Below are 17,939 nucleotides of genomic sequence, written 5' to 3' on the forward strand. Positions count from 1 at the left end.
TTTTCTTATGCTTAATTAGTTAGGAAATGGGAGGGAAATTCAAACCTGAAACCTCATTTTTGGAGGTAATTAATGGTAGGACATATTTAGACCTTGTGTATTTGCAATGTTAAAGAATTAATCATATTCTTAAGGCAATTTTTATTCATCGTTTTTACACTTTTTGCCTTCTTTTATTTGCAGCTCACAACTGCTTAGAAGCTAAAATTTCAGTCTGCTTCAATCTAGAGAATAATTATCTTATGCGTTCAAAATGAGCATATATAAACACAAAAAGAAATCCCAAAACAAAATAAACCAAATAATTTGTGCGTTTTAAGGAGCAAATCATCATACTATACTGTGTGAAACCACCCAACATCTTTTCGGCTACATGGCAATGTGTGTGCTTGAAAATGGAAAGAAAAATGCCTAAGTGTCCATGAGATTTGTCATTTTTGGTCACGCCATATGTTTATGTGGTGTTACAAGTAGGGATAACAATGAGTCGGGTTGAGATGGATTTTTCGAGTTCAATTTGATTTTTTATCTATAATATCTAAATCTAAGCCTGATTTGATAAATTTTTTATTTTTTTAATACTCGACTTGACCTAATTTGATATTGTATAAAATCATATCCTGTCTAATTCAACTTGAATTAATAAAATATTATTTTTAATATAAAAATTATTTTATAAATATAAAATATTATTTTTAAATGTAAATATACAATTAAACAAATATAAAAATAATATATAAAAATATAAAATTAAATAAATAATTAAAAAATAAATATATATATACCGGATCGTGATAGGGTGGGTTTGCCTAAAATCCGATCTCGACTCGACCTTAACTTTTTTTGAACTATTATCTAACCCAAAATCTGATTTTAAAAAATAAGGACCCTATAAGGTCCAATTGAAACCTGATGGGGATAGGTTGGACTTGAAAAAGAAAAAAATGATGAAAATTCTATTGTAATGACTTGTGTTTTATAACGAGACTTAAAGCTTATTTATACAGAAGTAAAATGTTAGAAAAAAGAAAATATAATAAATAAAAATAATAACTAAATCAATTTCTATAATCACCTAATCAATATTTAATATTCTCTAAATCAATATCAAATCAATATTTAATATTCTTTAAATCAATATCAAATCAATCTAGAATATTACTAGGATATTACTAGAATAATATTATCAATATAAAATATTACCTAAATATTACTAGATTATCATTGACATCCTTCACAAACTCAAGATAATAATGTAAAGACCAATTTAACTTTGAAAACTTGGACAAAAAATTGACCAGGGGGATGTGATTTGATGAAGATTTTTGCTTTTTGATTAGCATTGGTAACTAGAATAAGTTGAAGAGTTTGAGCTAGCAGACGGTGATGAATAAAGTGACAATTAATTTCAATATGTTTAGTGCGTTCATGAAAAACATCATTATGAGCTATCTGAATGGTATTTTGATTATCACAAAATATAGGAATACTAAAGTGATGAGAAACACCCATATCTTGAAGTAGCCATCGTAACCATAGAAGTTCTGATGTGGCATTTGCAAGAGCTCGAAACTCAGCTTTAATGTTAGAGTAGGACACCATAATTTGTGTTTTTATTTCATCAAGAAATAAGACAAGAACCAAGAAAGAAACAATGGCCTATGGTAAAATGATAATCAGTATGATCTCCTACCTAATTAACATCACAATAACAATGCAAGTTTAAAGAGAAACTAGAGGAAAAATGCAAACCATGAAACATAGTACCTTTGACATATCGTGGGACCTAAAGGACAGTAGCAAAATGAGTAAATTGAGAAGTAAACAAAAATTGACTAACCAGATTAATAGCATATGCAATATCTAGATGAGTAACTGTCAAGTATACGAGATTACCTACTATAATTTGAATACAAAGAAGGATTTGAAAATGGTATACCATCAGAAGAAAAAAGCTTTAAATTTTGTTCAAGTGATGATAATGCAATCCTACTATTAGTTAAACCTGCTGGAGCAATAAAATCAGAAGTATACTTTGTTTGAGACAAATATAAGCTAGTAGAATCATCAATAACTTTAAGGCCTAAAACAATAACTCATTAGTAACTTTAAGGCCCAAAAATATAACTAAAAGGACTAAGATCTTTCATCTTAAACTTACAATGAAGAAAAATCTTCAGATCTTGAATACTATTTGCACCATTATCCGTAATGATCATGTCATCCACATAAAGTAAAATAAGAATAGTATTATTTTCAGTAGTTTGAGTAAAAAAAAATAGAATCATGATTACTATATGTAAAATTAAGTTATGTAATAGTGATACGATATCTCAAGAACCAAGCTCTAGGGGCTTGCTTAAGACCATATAGAGCACATCAAAGATGACAGACCATGTTGTAAGGTATAGACGAACTAAAAGGTGCTTTCATATAGACTTTTTTGACAAGAGCACCATTCAAGAAGGTATTTTTAACATCAATTTGAAAGGTTGGCCACTTTCTAGCTATAGCAACAATTAATAGTGAATGAACAGATATGAGACGTGCAATTGAGGCAAAAGTCTTTTCATAGTCAATGCCATATTCTTATGTAAATCCTCGAGCAACTAGATGAGTTTTGTAATGTTCCACTGACCCATCAAATTGAGTCTTAATCTTGTAGATCCATTTACAATCAATCATTAAATTATTAGAATGTCGTTCAATAACATCCCAAGTATGAGTTTTTTGAAGAGTCTGAAGCTCTTTTGTTATTGCTTACTATCACATAGGATTAGAGATAGCTTCACAAAAATTGTGAGGTTCATGTAATGTGGTTAAAGCATAATAACAGTGAAAATCACAATGTTGAGTGTTGGGTTCCTTTACTTGGGTAGAACGACAAAGTGAAAGCGTTATGTATGGTGAAGGAACAACTGTATGAATAAGAGCCTTGGTCAAATCAAACATAGTAGGAATGGATGAAGATAGATCATTGTTTGAGTCTAGGGATGTAAATGATACATTAGTACTCGTAAGCTACTCGAGTTCGATTCGAAGAAAAGTCTAATTCGATTCGATTATTATCGAGTTGAGCTCGAGCTTGAGTAACTTGACTTATCGATTGAGCCGAATTTGAGTATTCTTATATCCGACTCGAGCAGCTCGCGAGCCTAATCGAGCTTTTATATTTAAATATATTTTTATTATTTTAATTAATAAAATATTTCGAATTCGAGTTCGAGCTCAAGCATTAATAATCGAACTCTTATCGAGTATACAAATCGAGCTTATTTTTACATATTAATCGAGCTTAATTGAGCTCGAGTAACTTAAATTCGATCACGAATCGAGCTCGAGCTTGAAAAATAAAACTCGATTGAGTTCAAGTCGAGTATCGAGCCACGAGTTGTGAGTCGAGCTCAAGCTCGAGCTTCTCATTATATCGACTCGACTTGGCTCGATTACACCCCTATTTGAGTCAAAAGTACTTATAATAGTCTCCTCATTTGAAAAAAAATTAAAAGATGAATATATAAAAGTACATAGAGAATAACATTGTGAATATAATGAGAACACATTAGTGAACTTTTTATGTTCCCAAAAACTACATGTCTTGAGATGCGAAGACGTTTAGACATTGGATCATAACACTTATAACTCTTGTTGTCTATACCTTAACAAAAAAAACAACACAATCTAGCTCTAGGTTTAAGTTTAGTCCTTTCATGAATAGGAAGTAGAATAAAGCAAGCATATATAAAAATTTTGAGATAATGGTAATTAGGTACCTTATTGTATAAACACTCATAGAGAAACCATGTGCCTAACACTGGTGTAAGAACACGATTGATAGTGTAAACAGCAGTGAAAATAGCTTCACTCAAAAAATGTTCAAAAAGAGAAGAGAAAATGAAAAAAAAGGGCATGAATTGTGTCAAGAATATGACGATGTTTTCTTTTAGCTCGACCATTTTATTGTGAAATATATAGGCAAGACCTATGAGGAAGAACCCTATCATCTTTTAACAAGTTATGAAACTTAATTTCTGTATATTCAGTAGCATTGTTAGACTTGAAGATTTTTATTTTTTTTTTTAAATTTGAGTTTGTACCATGTTATTGAATTCACAAAAAATTGATAAAAGTTCAGTTCTTTGTTTGAATAAATATATCCAAGTATAACAAGAAAAATCATCAATAAATAAAACAAAGTAATGTGAACCTTTTAAAGTTGGTGTGGGAGTTGGCCCCAAAATATTAGAATAGACTAAATGAAAAGGCAAATAATATAAAATCACTTTTATTAAAAGGTAAAGCACTTTGCTTTCCAAGTTGACAAGATAAACAATCAAAAATATTATGAGAAATATTATCTAAGATACCAGTGAAAACAAGTGACTTTATTCTAGAAATAGATGCATGTCCTAGCCTAGAATGCCATAAATCTAAAGAAACTAAAGAGTTGGTTGTTTGAGATGTAGCAGCAGTAATCAATTATTGTGAAATTTTCAAAGTTTCAAGCTTAAATAGTGTTCCAACCTTACACCCTGTCCCAACTTTTTGACCTATTTGAGAATTCTACATAATACAGTCATATCATTGTGAAAAATGTAAATCAAGACCAAGGTCACAAAGTTGGCCAATAAAAAGCAAATTTAAGACAAAATTAGGAACAAGGTAAGTGTCAAATATACATAGTTTTAAGGTTTCAATATTACCAATATGGCTAGCTTTTAAAATCCATTTGCTATTTTAATAATTGGATCATTAGGTATAGGTATCTTGTTTTTTAGCAAAGAAGGATCAACAATCATATAATTTTCACAAGCAGTATCAAACAGCAAACATTATTTCATGTAGCAGCAGACATGGCAAAAACATAAGATCGAGATAATACTTAATTGAGCAAAGTTTGAAGATCAATGGTAGAGATTGTAATGACCTCAGAAGAAGACTAAAAAATGTTTAGTTTAGTGATTATTGTCGCATCAATCTTGTCAGTATGATGATCATGAATTAGACTACCATTATGATGATATTTAGCTCTATATTTCTAAATAGGATGATTAGTTATCCCACATTATGAACAAGACTTGTGGAAAGTATAGCTAATACTTTTATGAAGAGCAGCAGCAACAATAGTATCAACACTATAAGTCTGACTCATACCCATAAGGGCATTATCCATAGTTAGTAGGGGATGTCGGTGCAAAAGTGAAGACTTGATATTCTCAAATTCATCTCAAAGAATCATTAGAAATTGAATAATATGAATTTGATTTCAATAAGTAATAAAATTACTAGCATTACTTTCATCCTTGAATTCTGACTCAAAATTTTCAAGCATATCCCATAAATGTTGCATTTTAGAACGAAAATCATCAATTGATTGACCTGGTTCTTGACAAATGTGAGATAAAGTGGTCAAAATATGATATTAATGAGCAAAAATAGTAAAGCTGTACCGTGTGTTAAGAAAAACCCAAGTATTTTTAGCAAGTTCAAATTGCTTAAAATGGATATTAATAGAAAGAATAATGGTGTTAGTGAACTATGTCAAAATTCAATGATTCTTACTTTTTTATTCTTCTAACCGATCTGCAACTTTATTATCGAATTCTTCTTCTTTTCTTTCTAGTGCTTTGCATTCTTAGGTAACAACAAGCAATAATTTCATTCATTTTAGATAATTATGTATAGTTATAGCTCACTTATTGTAATTATTTCTGTCAAAGATAATTGAAATTAGTTGTATATTTTCTCATTGAATACTAGCCATCAATGATGAAAAAAAGCAAATATTAGTTATTTCAAGACGATTCACCTTCGGAATGAACCATAAAATCTCTCCGATACCATAAAAAAGAAGAAAATGATAAAAATTTTATTGTAGTGACTTGTGTTTTACAATGAGGCTCAAAGTTGATTTATACAAAGATAAAATATTATAAAATAAAAAATATAATAAATAAAAATAATGATTAAATCAATTCTTATAATCACCTGATCAATATCTAATATTTTTTAAATTAATATAAAATTAATTTAAAATATTACTAGAATAATATTATTAATCTAAAATATTACCAAATTATTACTAGAATATCATTTACAGGACTGTCTCTCTAATTACATGATGCCATCTAAAGCTGGACATAAGACACAAAGGGATCAAACCATGTAGTTAATGAAAAGGGAAGAACCGATACTGAATTTAAATAGATTGAATTGCAATATTATAAAGATGTAAAAAAATGTTTGGAGGAGACCACGACCCATGTCTCCCCCTTTAGATTCGCCTCTAGCGCAACTGTTTCTGTAGTTCTTTAGTTTTTCTTTGGACTCTTTCTTGAAATTCCTTTTTTTGGGGCTTTTTGAATCAGAATTATTAAAATGTTTTGGGAACATTGTCGAATGTTCCTTAGTAGGCAGCAAAATTAATTCCACCTTTCTTCCTTTTGCAGTTGGTTAGGAACAAAGGAAAGTATATCTATTTGCCACCAATTTTAATACTATTAAAAATCATAATCACTAATGACAAATTCCTAGTAAGAAATTCATATAGCAATAAGTGCGGGAGTGACGATTCCAACGTGAAAAGATGGTGCACATTATTCTTTAGATTATTTTTATTAGTTTTTTATATCTCATTTCTATGATTCATCACAGATGGGAATCGAATGGAGCCCTGTCCAGGATTCTGAAGCACAAAATAAAGCAGCCAAAAATGATTAGCTACCTGGCTGCTTCCTCTACCTTCAATTATTGCCAGTGATTAATTCAAAGGAGAATTCTTGAAATCAAGAATACCTGTCACTTTCTTTAATACACTTTGCTTTCTTTCTCTCTCTATCTATTCCGCAGCTCTTCCTAACTTTGGCTTGTTTTCTTTATATGCCCCACACACACAACAACAGTCCACAATAATTTAGCTTCTTAAGTGTCAAACAATGGAAAATTGGGAGAAATGCAGGAAAATGGAAAGAAGAAAATAATTCTCAATATGGATCTTTTTTTCTGACATTTGTAACTCCTTTTTTATCGTTTGAAGTTCTATTTTTACAATTTAATACAAAGTGAGCTCTACTCAGTCACTGCAATCTGAATTTCCTGTCACCTGTTTTCATTCCTTAATCTTTTTCGTTTTCTTTTTGGCCAATTTTAATTAGAATCTTGGGGTTTTTCGGATATGGTGAGGGCCTTAATTGAAGATAATTTGTGGCGTTTGCGTTGCTGTTTCTCTTTTAGGTTTATTGGAATAGGAGGAGACTAATTAAATACACTGCAGAAGTTTAAAGAAAAGGGTGATATGGATTTAGACTATGAAGAGTCAGCTTTGCGTTTATCTCAGCTGGAGGATAAAGGATTTTCAGTAAACTTGAAGCTTGGTGGACTATGAAGCACAAATACAAATACTTCTCAGCTTTTGGTGCATTGGTGTCGTATTTATGTTTTATATTTTTATTTTATATTTTGACACTTACAATACATTTAAATACGTGTTGAATTTAATAAGATACAATAAAAAAAGAAAAAAAATAATTTTTCGTATAAATAATGATATGATATGTTTTTTACAATGTCTATTATTAGTTTTTTTGACAAAAATAAGTATCTTTTAACAATTAATCCAATATCTATCATATATTTTACCTAATGAGTACAAAATATAAAAATAATTTTTATTATCACATCTTATCGTACATGTATCCTATTTTTTAAAAATTGTCGTGTAATCATATTTGTATAGTGTTGCACCCTTATTACATGTGCGTGTGCAGTTGGAAGAGCAAAGAATTTTAGAGTCAAGTCACCGAATAAGAGTAAGAACAAAGGACCTTAAAAATAGAGTCGTCAACTTCAGGGTCATTGAAGAGGTCTTCTGTGGCAAACCAAAATCAGAAAATGTCACGCTTGGTTGATGACTGCAAATCTGATCTTGGAAAAGACCGGGAATATTATAGGCACCATAGGGTCTGTGAGCACCACTCCAAGGACCCAGTTGTCATCGTCGAGGGTGAAGAGAAAAGGTTCTTTCAGCAAGGCAGCAGATAAGTGTGGAGTTTGCTGGTAGTAAGGAGGAATTCGGCTGCCTGTCTGTATTTTTTGCTAGGAGTCTTGACTTCACTTAATTCAATTTGGTAGATTTCCCGCTCTTGGAGAGTTTGATGAGGAGAAAAGGAGCTGCAGGAAAGGTCTTGAAGGACACAACAGGCGCCGAAGAAAATCTCGGCCAAAATCTTTGCACGAGAGTCCTGGTATCCAATCAATTAGGCTTGGATTTATATATAGCCTTTCTACTTCTTGCTTCAAAGATTTTTAGTAAGTTTATCTATAATTACCCTGCTGCTATTTTCATATCCGTTTCTGTACGTGATTTGCAGAATCAATTTTGGGTAGCAAAATCTTACAATTCAGTGATCAACAGATGTATACAACGATTGCAATGGTCTATAATAGTTATGAACACTTTGATCTTGTTGATCCACGATTAAGTTCTCCAAATCCTTTGGCTTGTATCAATCGTGGAGAGGATAGAGAATTTTTTGTCCTGCTTACCAATGACCGTGAAGGGATCGACCAAGTAATCCCTGTGGTTTCTGTTTGTCGACGACTTGCCAATGCCCTTATCTCATCAGAAGTTGGAAGAGGTAGCCATAAGATGCAAGCCAAAGGTATAACAGGATCCATCGATTCCTGTCGTGCTCTCTCCTGTCACCACTTATCTCAATCCAGTCACACGATCCATTCAATAGCACGTGTCTCTAGTTCTCTTAGTGATATGAGTGAGCCTTTAAGTTCGACTCTGATCCCTGACGGAAACCAAGTCAACGCAGCTGGCAGTGGCAATACAGTCCTTCAAGCTTGGTCCAATGGCTTGCTAGACAACCAGGCGTGGATTACATCTAAATGCTCCCAACTGAATAGCTAGACAACCAGAACTGAATTGTTTTATGCCATAGTGCCAGGTTCTCCCAAAACATCTGATCGATTATTTTCCCTATAAGAGTAGGCATTAATTGCCTTGACATAACTTCGTATTATGATGACAATGTCTTCTTTGAGCTGTAATATCACGATCAGACTGTCAAATAATCCCTTAAATATTTTTTTATGGAAAAATTATGACAATTATTTCGACAATGTGAGGAACATCAGCATCAAAGAATTTAAAAGATCTGCAAACTGAATATTTCCTCTTTTTTTCATTTTTTTTTTTTACAGAGAAATATGCTGATCCAAATAAAATTGACATTTCTCAAAAGTATTACCTTGTAAGTAAATACAGCTCAGTGTATTAACAAATGGAAAAAGGAGAGACAACAAAATCAAGCAGTTTCAAAGTGCAGAAATACCCACACATTTTCCACGGTTTATTCTAAATAGCAACCGAGATATTCAAACCTGATAATCGCAAATTATCATAAATAACCCCAAACTTGCCATAAAGACATTAGTCCTTCTCCTTGGGAGGAACCTTGGACTCCAGTTCCTTGGGCTTTACCTTCTCAGCTGCCCTGAAAGAAGATCATCAAAGTGAGAAATAAGCTTTGTGTTGTATAAGAACCATTTGCAACAAAATGTTGGGGACAGATACGGACAGCATATACAAAAAAATTTGAAGAGTAGAAAGCACAATTTAGATAAAAGTAGGTTTTTAAGTGAAGTGATTTACCGATTCACCAATACTGCAATCACATTTTTCTGAAAACTTACTAAGGTTAACAGTGATCAGCAATCTTCCTATGACCATCTTGAATAGACTCCCAACGAAGGACAGACTAAGGTCTTGGGGAATGGAGATAGACAGCAGGTGCTGCCTCTGTCAAAGTGCGGATGAATGCAGGGATCATGCGTATTTCAACTGTGCTTACACTAAAGGAGTTTGGCATATGGTACTTCAGTTATGCAGAATTCACAGAAGAATAGGGAACTGGGAAGCTGAGCTGACGTGGGCATTGAGCAGGATGAAGGGAAAAGCTTTGGTTTTCATTATATTACGCATAGCTTGGATTGCTTGCATATATTTGCTATGGAGGGAAGAAATCAACGGCTGTTCAAACATACAGAGGAGAAAACAAGACAGGTGGTGGGAAGAATCAAGTAAGTTGTCAGATAAAGGTTGCATGGTTTAAGGCAGATTGCAGGTGATATGGTAAACAAGCAATTGTGTGATGACTGAAACCTTAATGTAGCTATTCTAGAATAGGCTGCTAACACAATGTCATTGTTTTGTAAATTGGAATAGTTGTGCCGTAGCAGATTTCTGCTTGCTTTGGATAAATAAAATTCAACTTATCCCCAAAAAAATCTTCCTATGGCCATGCAGTTATATCCAAGTTTCATGCAACAGCTACTTTTAGCTGCTTTCTACATGAGCATAATCATGGTAATGTAATGGGGATGTGTATGTTAGTTTCACAAACACTGTAATAAACATCAGAAATAATATGATTAAACGAGGAGAGAAGAACTGGTGCTAACTGTTATGAAGCAATGGGATTAATGAAATCATTGTGTTTACACCAAATCCGTGACAAGAGTGTGCTTCATGATATACACCACAGCATTACATGAAAACTGTTAGACAGTCACGGAATCAAACCACAAAACTATGGTGCTGGGCTTATGACAAAAATTTTAAAAAACTATCTGCTTTTCAAAAATTAAAGCAGAACTTAATTTCTAGGCAATTTAGTTCATTCACGACAAGGGATAGAATGTTCACTGCAGTTTAACTTCAAAAATAGAACCAAAATAAAAGACTTAACTATAAATGAAACCAGAAGACCATCTATAGCAGAGTTCCAAAGATCACTGAAACAATCTGGCAATATAATTCTATTTCTAAATGTTTCATTCTCAATGAGACATGGCAATCTAAAACAAGACATGGTGATACAACATGATACGAAAATAAGACATGAAGGCAACTTAGCTTAAAATTTTAGCAAAAACCATATATGAGTTTAACAAAAATTAAAAAAAACTATATGCTTTTTAAAAATTAAAGCAGAACTTAATTCCTAGGCAATTTAGTTCAGTCACGACAAGGGATAGAATGTACACTGCAGTTTAACTTCAAAAATAGAACCAAAATAAAAGACTTAACTATAAATGAAACCAGAAGACCATCTATAGCAGAGTTCCAAAGATCACTGAAACAATCTGGCAATATAATTCTATTTCTAAATGTTTCATTCTCAATGAGACATGGCAATCTAAAACATGACATGGTGATACAACACGATACGAAAATAAGACACGAAGGCAACTTAGCTTAAAATTTTAGCAATAACTATATATGAATTTAACAAAATAAAAAAAAAAGTATTTTACATTTTCATATCAACACGAATTGTAACAACAAACTTTCGTACAAAACAAGATACGAATACACAGATTTCAATATTTTACACAACACAAATACACGAATTATCAGGACTAATTCTCATGCTATATCCTCTGGAATATACATAAAAAAGCAACAATTCCAATATCACATTACAAGTTATATCTTATGCTTTGCTTTGCAACATCAATGAAAAAGCCCTTCAAATTGCCTCATTTTTGGAGCCTACTATTTGTGTTTCCCTTCTGGGTTTTCAATCAAGACTATCAAAAAGCTTAAAACCAATCATTCCAGAGACTCATCAAAATTCTAATAAAAATCATCTTCTCTCATCATACAAAAATCAACATTGCTTAAGCTGCTATAATTCACATTAAAACCCTAAAAACGTTTTAAAAATTACAACTTTGAGCTTAAATAAAAAGTTTAACATTAATTAACAAAAAAAAAAAAAAAACATACGGTAAAGCAAAAGGCTTACTTGGAAGCAGCAGAAGATTCTTCTTCAAGCCAATTCCTTATATGCTTAACGTTGCGCCTAAAGATCGCAGCCGATTGTTTAACATCGCTTCTCAGTAAAAGAACCACCGCGCTAACGCCCGCCACTGTTAATATGAAGTTCGTCAAAGCCATTTTTTTTTTACCCAAACTTTCTTTTACAGCGAAAATTTGTAACCGTCAATGACCGACAATCCAAGTGGGTTGTAATTGAAAGAGTTTTTAATTGGGGATTTTTCTTTTCCTGGAAAAATCTCCGCTTGGAGAAGACCAATGTTATAGTATTAAGACTGTTTGGATTGGAGTGAAAGAGCCTGTTAATTTTATAATTGGGCCGTGTTTCAGCCCATAATTCTTTTTTATTGGGCTTTAACCAAAGCCCTAATGATTTCTTATTATATTATTGTATTTTCATTAATGTACTGAATTTTTTAATTTCAAAAATTAATTGATCAAAATTAATTCGATCAATTTAATTAATTTTTTAATTAATCAAATAATAAAATATATTAAATTAAATCATTTATTATTTATTATTTATATGTTAAATAAATTAAATAAAATCATTCAACAAAAAAATTTAAATATTAAAATATTAAATTAAAAACTCTAATAACTTAAAATGAAATGGATAATTTTATATATTTTTAGTTTTATATATAAATTTTATAATATTTTGATTAAAATTTAGATTAATTTAGTTTGAAATCGAATTAATCAAAAATTAAAATTTTTTAAAATTATTTTTGATATTCGATCATAATTAATTGATCAATTAGTTTAATTAAAATTGAATTATAAACATCCCATGCCAAACTGACTTGTCAATCATATCAATCTTATCTATGAATGCACCTCCAAAAACATGGAAATTTTATCACTGTCAAGTTCATGTCTGAGAAAAGCAAACAGGCCAAGTTGCAAAGGCTACTGTAGTATCCTTAAACCGTAGCTTGCTCTATCGTGCACAAGGCAGAGCCAGTTATTAACCGAATATGTCGTAAAACATACAAAAATTAAGGTGCCATCCAGATAAAATGTCTTTTTTTTTGTTTTACAATTCTGTCCATGATAAAATGTTGCTAGTTTGTAATGATTACTTGAAAAGTTGTCTTAATATTCTTAGAAAATGCTCCAAATGACACAGTAGGAGTTGAAAAGGACACTATTCTTATCCATCTAGTATAGAGATTCAGTAACACAGAGAGATCGATGTTGCATGAATTACAGAAAAGAAATTCAGTAATTATCATACAAGCTCATCTTCTTTGAATATGCATTTTCAGTCTTACATATCCACTTATCCACATATGGAAAAGCGACAGAAGGGAAAGAAAAATCAAAAGAATAAAGCAACATTTACAAGTTTTTTTTTTTGTATCTATCCTACTATCAGATCAGGTCAACTCATATGTTCAGTGGTCCAAAAGAATAATGAGATGAATCCGTTAATCATGTCTATAATGGGGTGAGCTAAAACACTGAGACGAGGCATGTAGCAGCCTCAACCAGGATAGACACAAAGTCTTGCCTCTGCAAAATTGGCCAATGTTAGTGCCTTTTGAGCGGAAGCAAAAGAACAGCCATCTAGCTGGATGTAAATGAGCTCTCTAATGTCATAACAAGAGCAAACCAGAGATCTTGGGAATTAAAGAAGATTATTCTCCTAGATATTTAGTTGAGGGACCACAATCCGTCAAGAATTTTCATGTTTATCTGAAATTGCTTTATCAGAATAAAAGTGCACAAGCAACTATTATATATAGCCAGCCTAATCTTGTCTTCAGGTACTACTCGCTATTTGATTAATTGATCTGAAATCTAATAGCAAGACAGGTATTAAGAAGGAGTCCAACCACAAGCGTCGAGGGTTCATCAAAGCGAAGCTGACGGCATTCTACCTAGCAGTCAAGCCAGCACCAGCGATGCAGTACGCCACCAAGGTCATGCCAAACCACGCTTCTTCTACAACAGCTGCTGTCAGCTGTCGAGTTCACCAGGACTACATGATTTCCCAACCAAAGCAGGTCTCATTTATTGTACCTGCTGATCCAAACCGCGAACAGTTAAGCCAAATTGACAACTTCTTTGGCGTTGCTGGTGATGAAAGCGTTGATAGTAAGGCTGCAACTTCTCTTCTGTTCAAGAACGTTTCAACCATGAACCAAACAACTCTGAACGAATTAAGCTCAAGAAACTCACTAGAGACCAATGGATAGCATTGCTTATCCATCTCATAGTATTTAATTAGTTGTCAATTAAGCTACACTAGTAATAAGAATTCCTTTGCCAGTTGCCATATCCTAGAAGACTTTCCTTTTATGCATAGAATTGGAAGTTGTTCCATCCATCTGTAATTGTTTTATGCTTTTTGACTTTTGAGCTTGTGCATGTGCATGACTTGTATTTCAAGTGAAAGTAATTTATTTTGATATTTCCCTGTTTCTAATACAAAATTCGCTTCTTGATTGCAGTAGGTATATATATGAAATGACAAAATTTAAGTTTTTAATGTAAATTAAGGTGTATTTGATGTGTTTGGTATATAAAATTATGATAAGATACGATAAGATGATATTATAAATAAGATTAAATTAAATAATATCTTTTTATCTTATATTTGATGTGTGTAAGAATTAAAATAAAATAATTTATTTATTGATCAAAATTATTTTTTTTCAAAATTTATATAATTTAAATTATTATAAACTTCTTCATTCTTTAAAACAAAAGAAAGATGGGCAGAAGGGATATTTTGTTAAGAAAGTCGATATGAGTAAAGCCTAAAACAGAATCAAATGGTCGCTCCAGAAAGAGATTATGGGTAAAATGGGATTAAGGCCTAGGTGGATATCTCTCATAATGCAATGTATCATAGCTGTCTCTTATTCAATTATCATTAATCGGAGCATCATTGACAAATTTTGGCCAGAAATAGGTCTTAGGCAGGGAGACCCCTATCTCTGTATTTGTTTATGTTATGCAGTGAAGGATTGTCGTCATTATTAGCCAAAGCTCAGAGAGGGGGTTCTATTCAAGGAGCTCGAGCTAGTCGAAACGCCCCAAAGTGAATCACCTTTTCTTCGCAGAAGACAGCTTATTGTTTATGAAAGCAACACCAAGCGAAGGCGAGAAGGTGAAGAGCATGCTAATGAAATATGAGGAAGGCTCGGGACAACAAATCAATTACGACAAATCAGCATTGTATTTCAGCACCAATACGGGGCAAGAGCAGAAAAAAACCCAAAAAGTATTATTCAGAGTACAAGCAACAGACAACCTCGGAAAATATCTTGGATTGCCATCGATGGTGGGGAGGAGCAAAATAAGAGCTTTCAGGGAAATCAAAGAAAGGCTCAAATAAAAAATAGAATGGTGGAGCAATAGATGCTTGTCACATGGAGGAAAAGAAGTCTTCATTAAGTCAGTATTACAACAGTTTTAAACTACGCAATGAATTGCTTTTTGCTGCCAATGAGCTTATGTAAGGAGATAAATAGTATTATTGGTAGGTACTGGTGGAGATAAATAGTATTACCGTTGGAGATAAGGGACAAAAGCGAAAGGCATTCATTGGGTCACATGGAGAGAGCTATGCATGCCAAAAACAAAGCGTGGCTTGGGATTCAAAGAAATGGAACTTTTTATCAAGGCGATGCTCGGCAAACAAAGATGGAGACTTATTTCCAAACCAAATACATCAGTTCACAAGTCCTCAAGGCTAAGTACTATCCGAGTTCAACCTTCATGGAGTCACGGTTGGGGCATAGCCCTTCACTCATGTGGAGGGCCTTATAGATGGCTAGAAGGGTATTAACCAAGGGATTAAAATGGTGTCTTTTGGGACCGCTAGATATAAAAAATTTTAAAGTCGAGAAAAACGGAATAATCGTCACTAATATTTTTTTTTAGGTGTGATCGGCCACAAAAGAACTTATTTTTTAATAAAATTGTAAAAACGAGTTTAAAGTTTATCAAAAAGATAAATTTCGGTCTACGAAAAATCAAATTAGGCTCGAAAATTGATTACGTATGGGAAATGATTAGCACCCCCACAACGCGCATATATTGGTACTAATTAATCATGCGTTATTTTTTGTGTTGGATGAAATAGTTTTGATTTAAAATTTAATATTAATTCCATTAAAAATAAATTTTTGCTAAAACTCTTTATTTAGAACATTAAGGAAATTCTTAAGTTAAAGAATTATCTTAAAATTCTCCAACATCTAGACAAAATTTAAAGTAACTTTTTTTGCTTGAGATTTAATACAATATTCCTTTAAAAAAAAAAAAAAACACTCTTTGTAAAAGATAATTATTGGTGACTCTCAAATATCTAGATAGAATATCAAGAATTATTTTCTTTAGAATGTTAATTTTATTTTATTTATATTATCATAAATTTAAAACACTTATTTTCTCTTTTTTTTTTTGTAAAACATTTTATATGAGAAAGTAAATGATGATATTATCGAGTAACAAATAAAAATTAAAGACAAAGAAATGCAAAACGAGTGCCAACAATAATATGATGACGTATGTGTGCCAATAAATGTTATGCAAAGTGATAAAATGCAATTTAAAAATGGATTCTTAAATATAATGAGATCACCTTGACTTTTCAATATCTAAGCAGAGCTTAAATGCAACTATTTATATTTAATATCCCAATTTATTATTATAATTTATTATTTATTAGTTATCATCTTATTGTTAAAGCGAATTAAAGACTTGCATGAAAAACTTAATGGAATAAAGTTTCCTAAACACTCTATCGTCTAGGTGGCATTTGAAAACAAATGACTCTACTTGAGATTTTCGCATGTATCCTTAGAATTTCGAAATGGTTTTGAACATAGGTATGGGTCGAGATTTTAAAGTTTGGTGACTTTTGGGTGATGATTCGGGATTGTGTACCAAATTTGGGGTTTTAGGTTTTGAATTTTAAAATTTAGAGTTTTGGGTTTTGGATTTTAGGGTTTTGATTTTAGGGTTTGAGGTTTAGGGTTTTGATTTTAAAGTTTTGAAGGTTTAATTTTAGGGTTCAAAGGGTTTAGGATTATGGGTTTAATTTTAGGGTTTAAAAGGTCTAGGGTTCTGATTTTAGAGTTTGAAGGATTTAATTTTATCGTTCGAAAAACGTGAATATCTCTAAAAATCTCCAACATCTATGTAGATTTTCAAAACAAGTTCGGTTCTTATAATTTTCAAAAATTAATTTAAAATTTTTTGTATACTTTTATTTATAACAATTTATTATTAGTTTTTCAATAATTCTTCAATATCTAGGTTAGATTATCATTATTTCAAATATGATTATATTCCCTCCAATATCTAGGTAGAAAAATTTTTCTTATTACTTTTATAATCATGTTATATATTTTTTATTTAATACTTGGATTATTATTCTTTTAAAAAATATTAACAAGAATCAAAAGTTTTGAAATCATTTTTTTATTGTTATTGTTGTTGTTGTTGTTGTTGTTGTTGTTATTATTATTATTATTATTATTATTATGAAATAACAAATATTTATTCTAATAAATTTTAAAAGTTTTTAAATATGCATAATTAACAATAATAAAGCTAAAAAAGATATAAAAAAATAAAAATAATAAAAATAATAAAAAAAACTTGAACTAGATCGATCAATGGTCCGATCAATGCCAGTTTGATTGGAACAATAGGGGTTATGTGAGCGGTTTGATTGAACTAGCTGAGAGTTGGCTGAAGGTGGTTGCCGAGTCGAGTTGCACAGTTTTCAAGTCAAGTCACGAACAATCGCAGATCCTTTTCTCTTAAAACGATGTTATTTTACTTCTTTTTTTCTTTTTTATTAAAGACTTTTTTTTAACCCATTTCCTTCTTCTCTTCAAACAACAAATTTTTTTTTCTCTCTACTTTCGTCAGCCAGAAACCTAGAAAATGGTCATGTGCCATCGATCGTCGTTCATTGTCGGTGGTCCTTAGTGATTAAAAAATGTCAAACTTTCCCTAAAAACTCATTTCAATCCTTTGAACCCATATTCGCCTTTCTTTTTGTAAGAAATAGCCTTAATCGGTGTAGATTGGTGTTTGAAGTTTCGGTGTTCCTTTTTTT

The 17,939-nt window shown here is 31.6% G+C and overlaps 2 protein-coding genes and 1 pseudogene across 2 annotated transcripts; 2 read left to right on the plus strand and 1 right to left on the minus strand.

The window, feature by feature from the left end:
* Positions 1–7,890: 7,890 nt before the first annotated feature.
* On the plus strand, positions 7,891–8,917 carry LOC111317302 (squamosa promoter-binding-like protein 6). The gene is made up of 3 exons (XM_089753990.1): positions 7,891–8,015; positions 8,131–8,243; positions 8,370–8,917. Exons 1-3 carry the CDS (start codon positions 7,891–7,893, stop codon positions 8,915–8,917), a joined length of 786 nt encoding a protein of 261 aa, XP_089610116.1.
* Positions 8,918–9,163: 246 nt separating this feature from the next.
* LOC111316544 (uncharacterized) lies at positions 9,164–12,101 on the minus strand. The gene is made up of 2 exons (XM_022918514.2): positions 11,820–12,101; positions 9,164–9,503 (listed from the first exon to the last, which is right to left on the minus strand). Exons 1-2 carry the CDS (start codon positions 11,969–11,971, stop codon positions 9,440–9,442), a joined length of 216 nt encoding a protein of 71 aa, XP_022774249.1. The 5' UTR covers positions 11,972–12,101; the 3' UTR covers positions 9,164–9,439.
* A 1,543-nt stretch (positions 12,102–13,644) lies between these two features.
* LOC149511783 (uncharacterized) lies at positions 13,645–14,309 on the plus strand (annotated as a pseudogene).
* The last annotated feature ends 3,630 nt before the right edge of the window (positions 14,310–17,939 follow it).

The sequence above is a fragment of the Durio zibethinus genome, chromosome 24, assembly GCF_047325235.1.
Source record: "Durio zibethinus cultivar Kanyao isolate XHJ-2024 chromosome 24, ASM4732523v1, whole genome shotgun sequence".
In the NCBI taxonomy this organism is placed as follows: domain Eukaryota; kingdom Viridiplantae; phylum Streptophyta; class Magnoliopsida; order Malvales; family Malvaceae; genus Durio; species Durio zibethinus.

Excerpts from the sequence above, each read along its gene's own strand:
- LOC111317302 (XM_089753990.1), top strand. The coding sequence starts at position 7,891 with ATGTCACGCTTGGTTGATGACTGCAAATCTGATCTTGGAAAAGACCGG. Across the intron at positions 8,016-8,130 it reads GTCGAGGGTGAAGAGAAAAG|ATTTCCCGCTCTTGGAGAGT; the intron begins GTTCTTTCAGCA and ends TCAATTTGGTAG. Across the intron at positions 8,244-8,369 it reads ATCTTTGCACGAGAGTCCTG|AATCAATTTTGGGTAGCAAA; the intron begins GTATCCAATCAA and ends CGTGATTTGCAG.
- LOC111316544 (XM_022918514.2), bottom strand. The coding sequence starts at position 11,971 with ATGGCTTTGACGAACTTCATATTAACAGTGGCGGGCGTTAGCGCGGTG. Across the intron at positions 9,504-11,819 it reads GAATCTTCTGCTGCTTCCAA|GGCAGCTGAGAAGGTAAAGC; the intron begins GTAAGCCTTTTG and ends ATCTTCTTTCAG.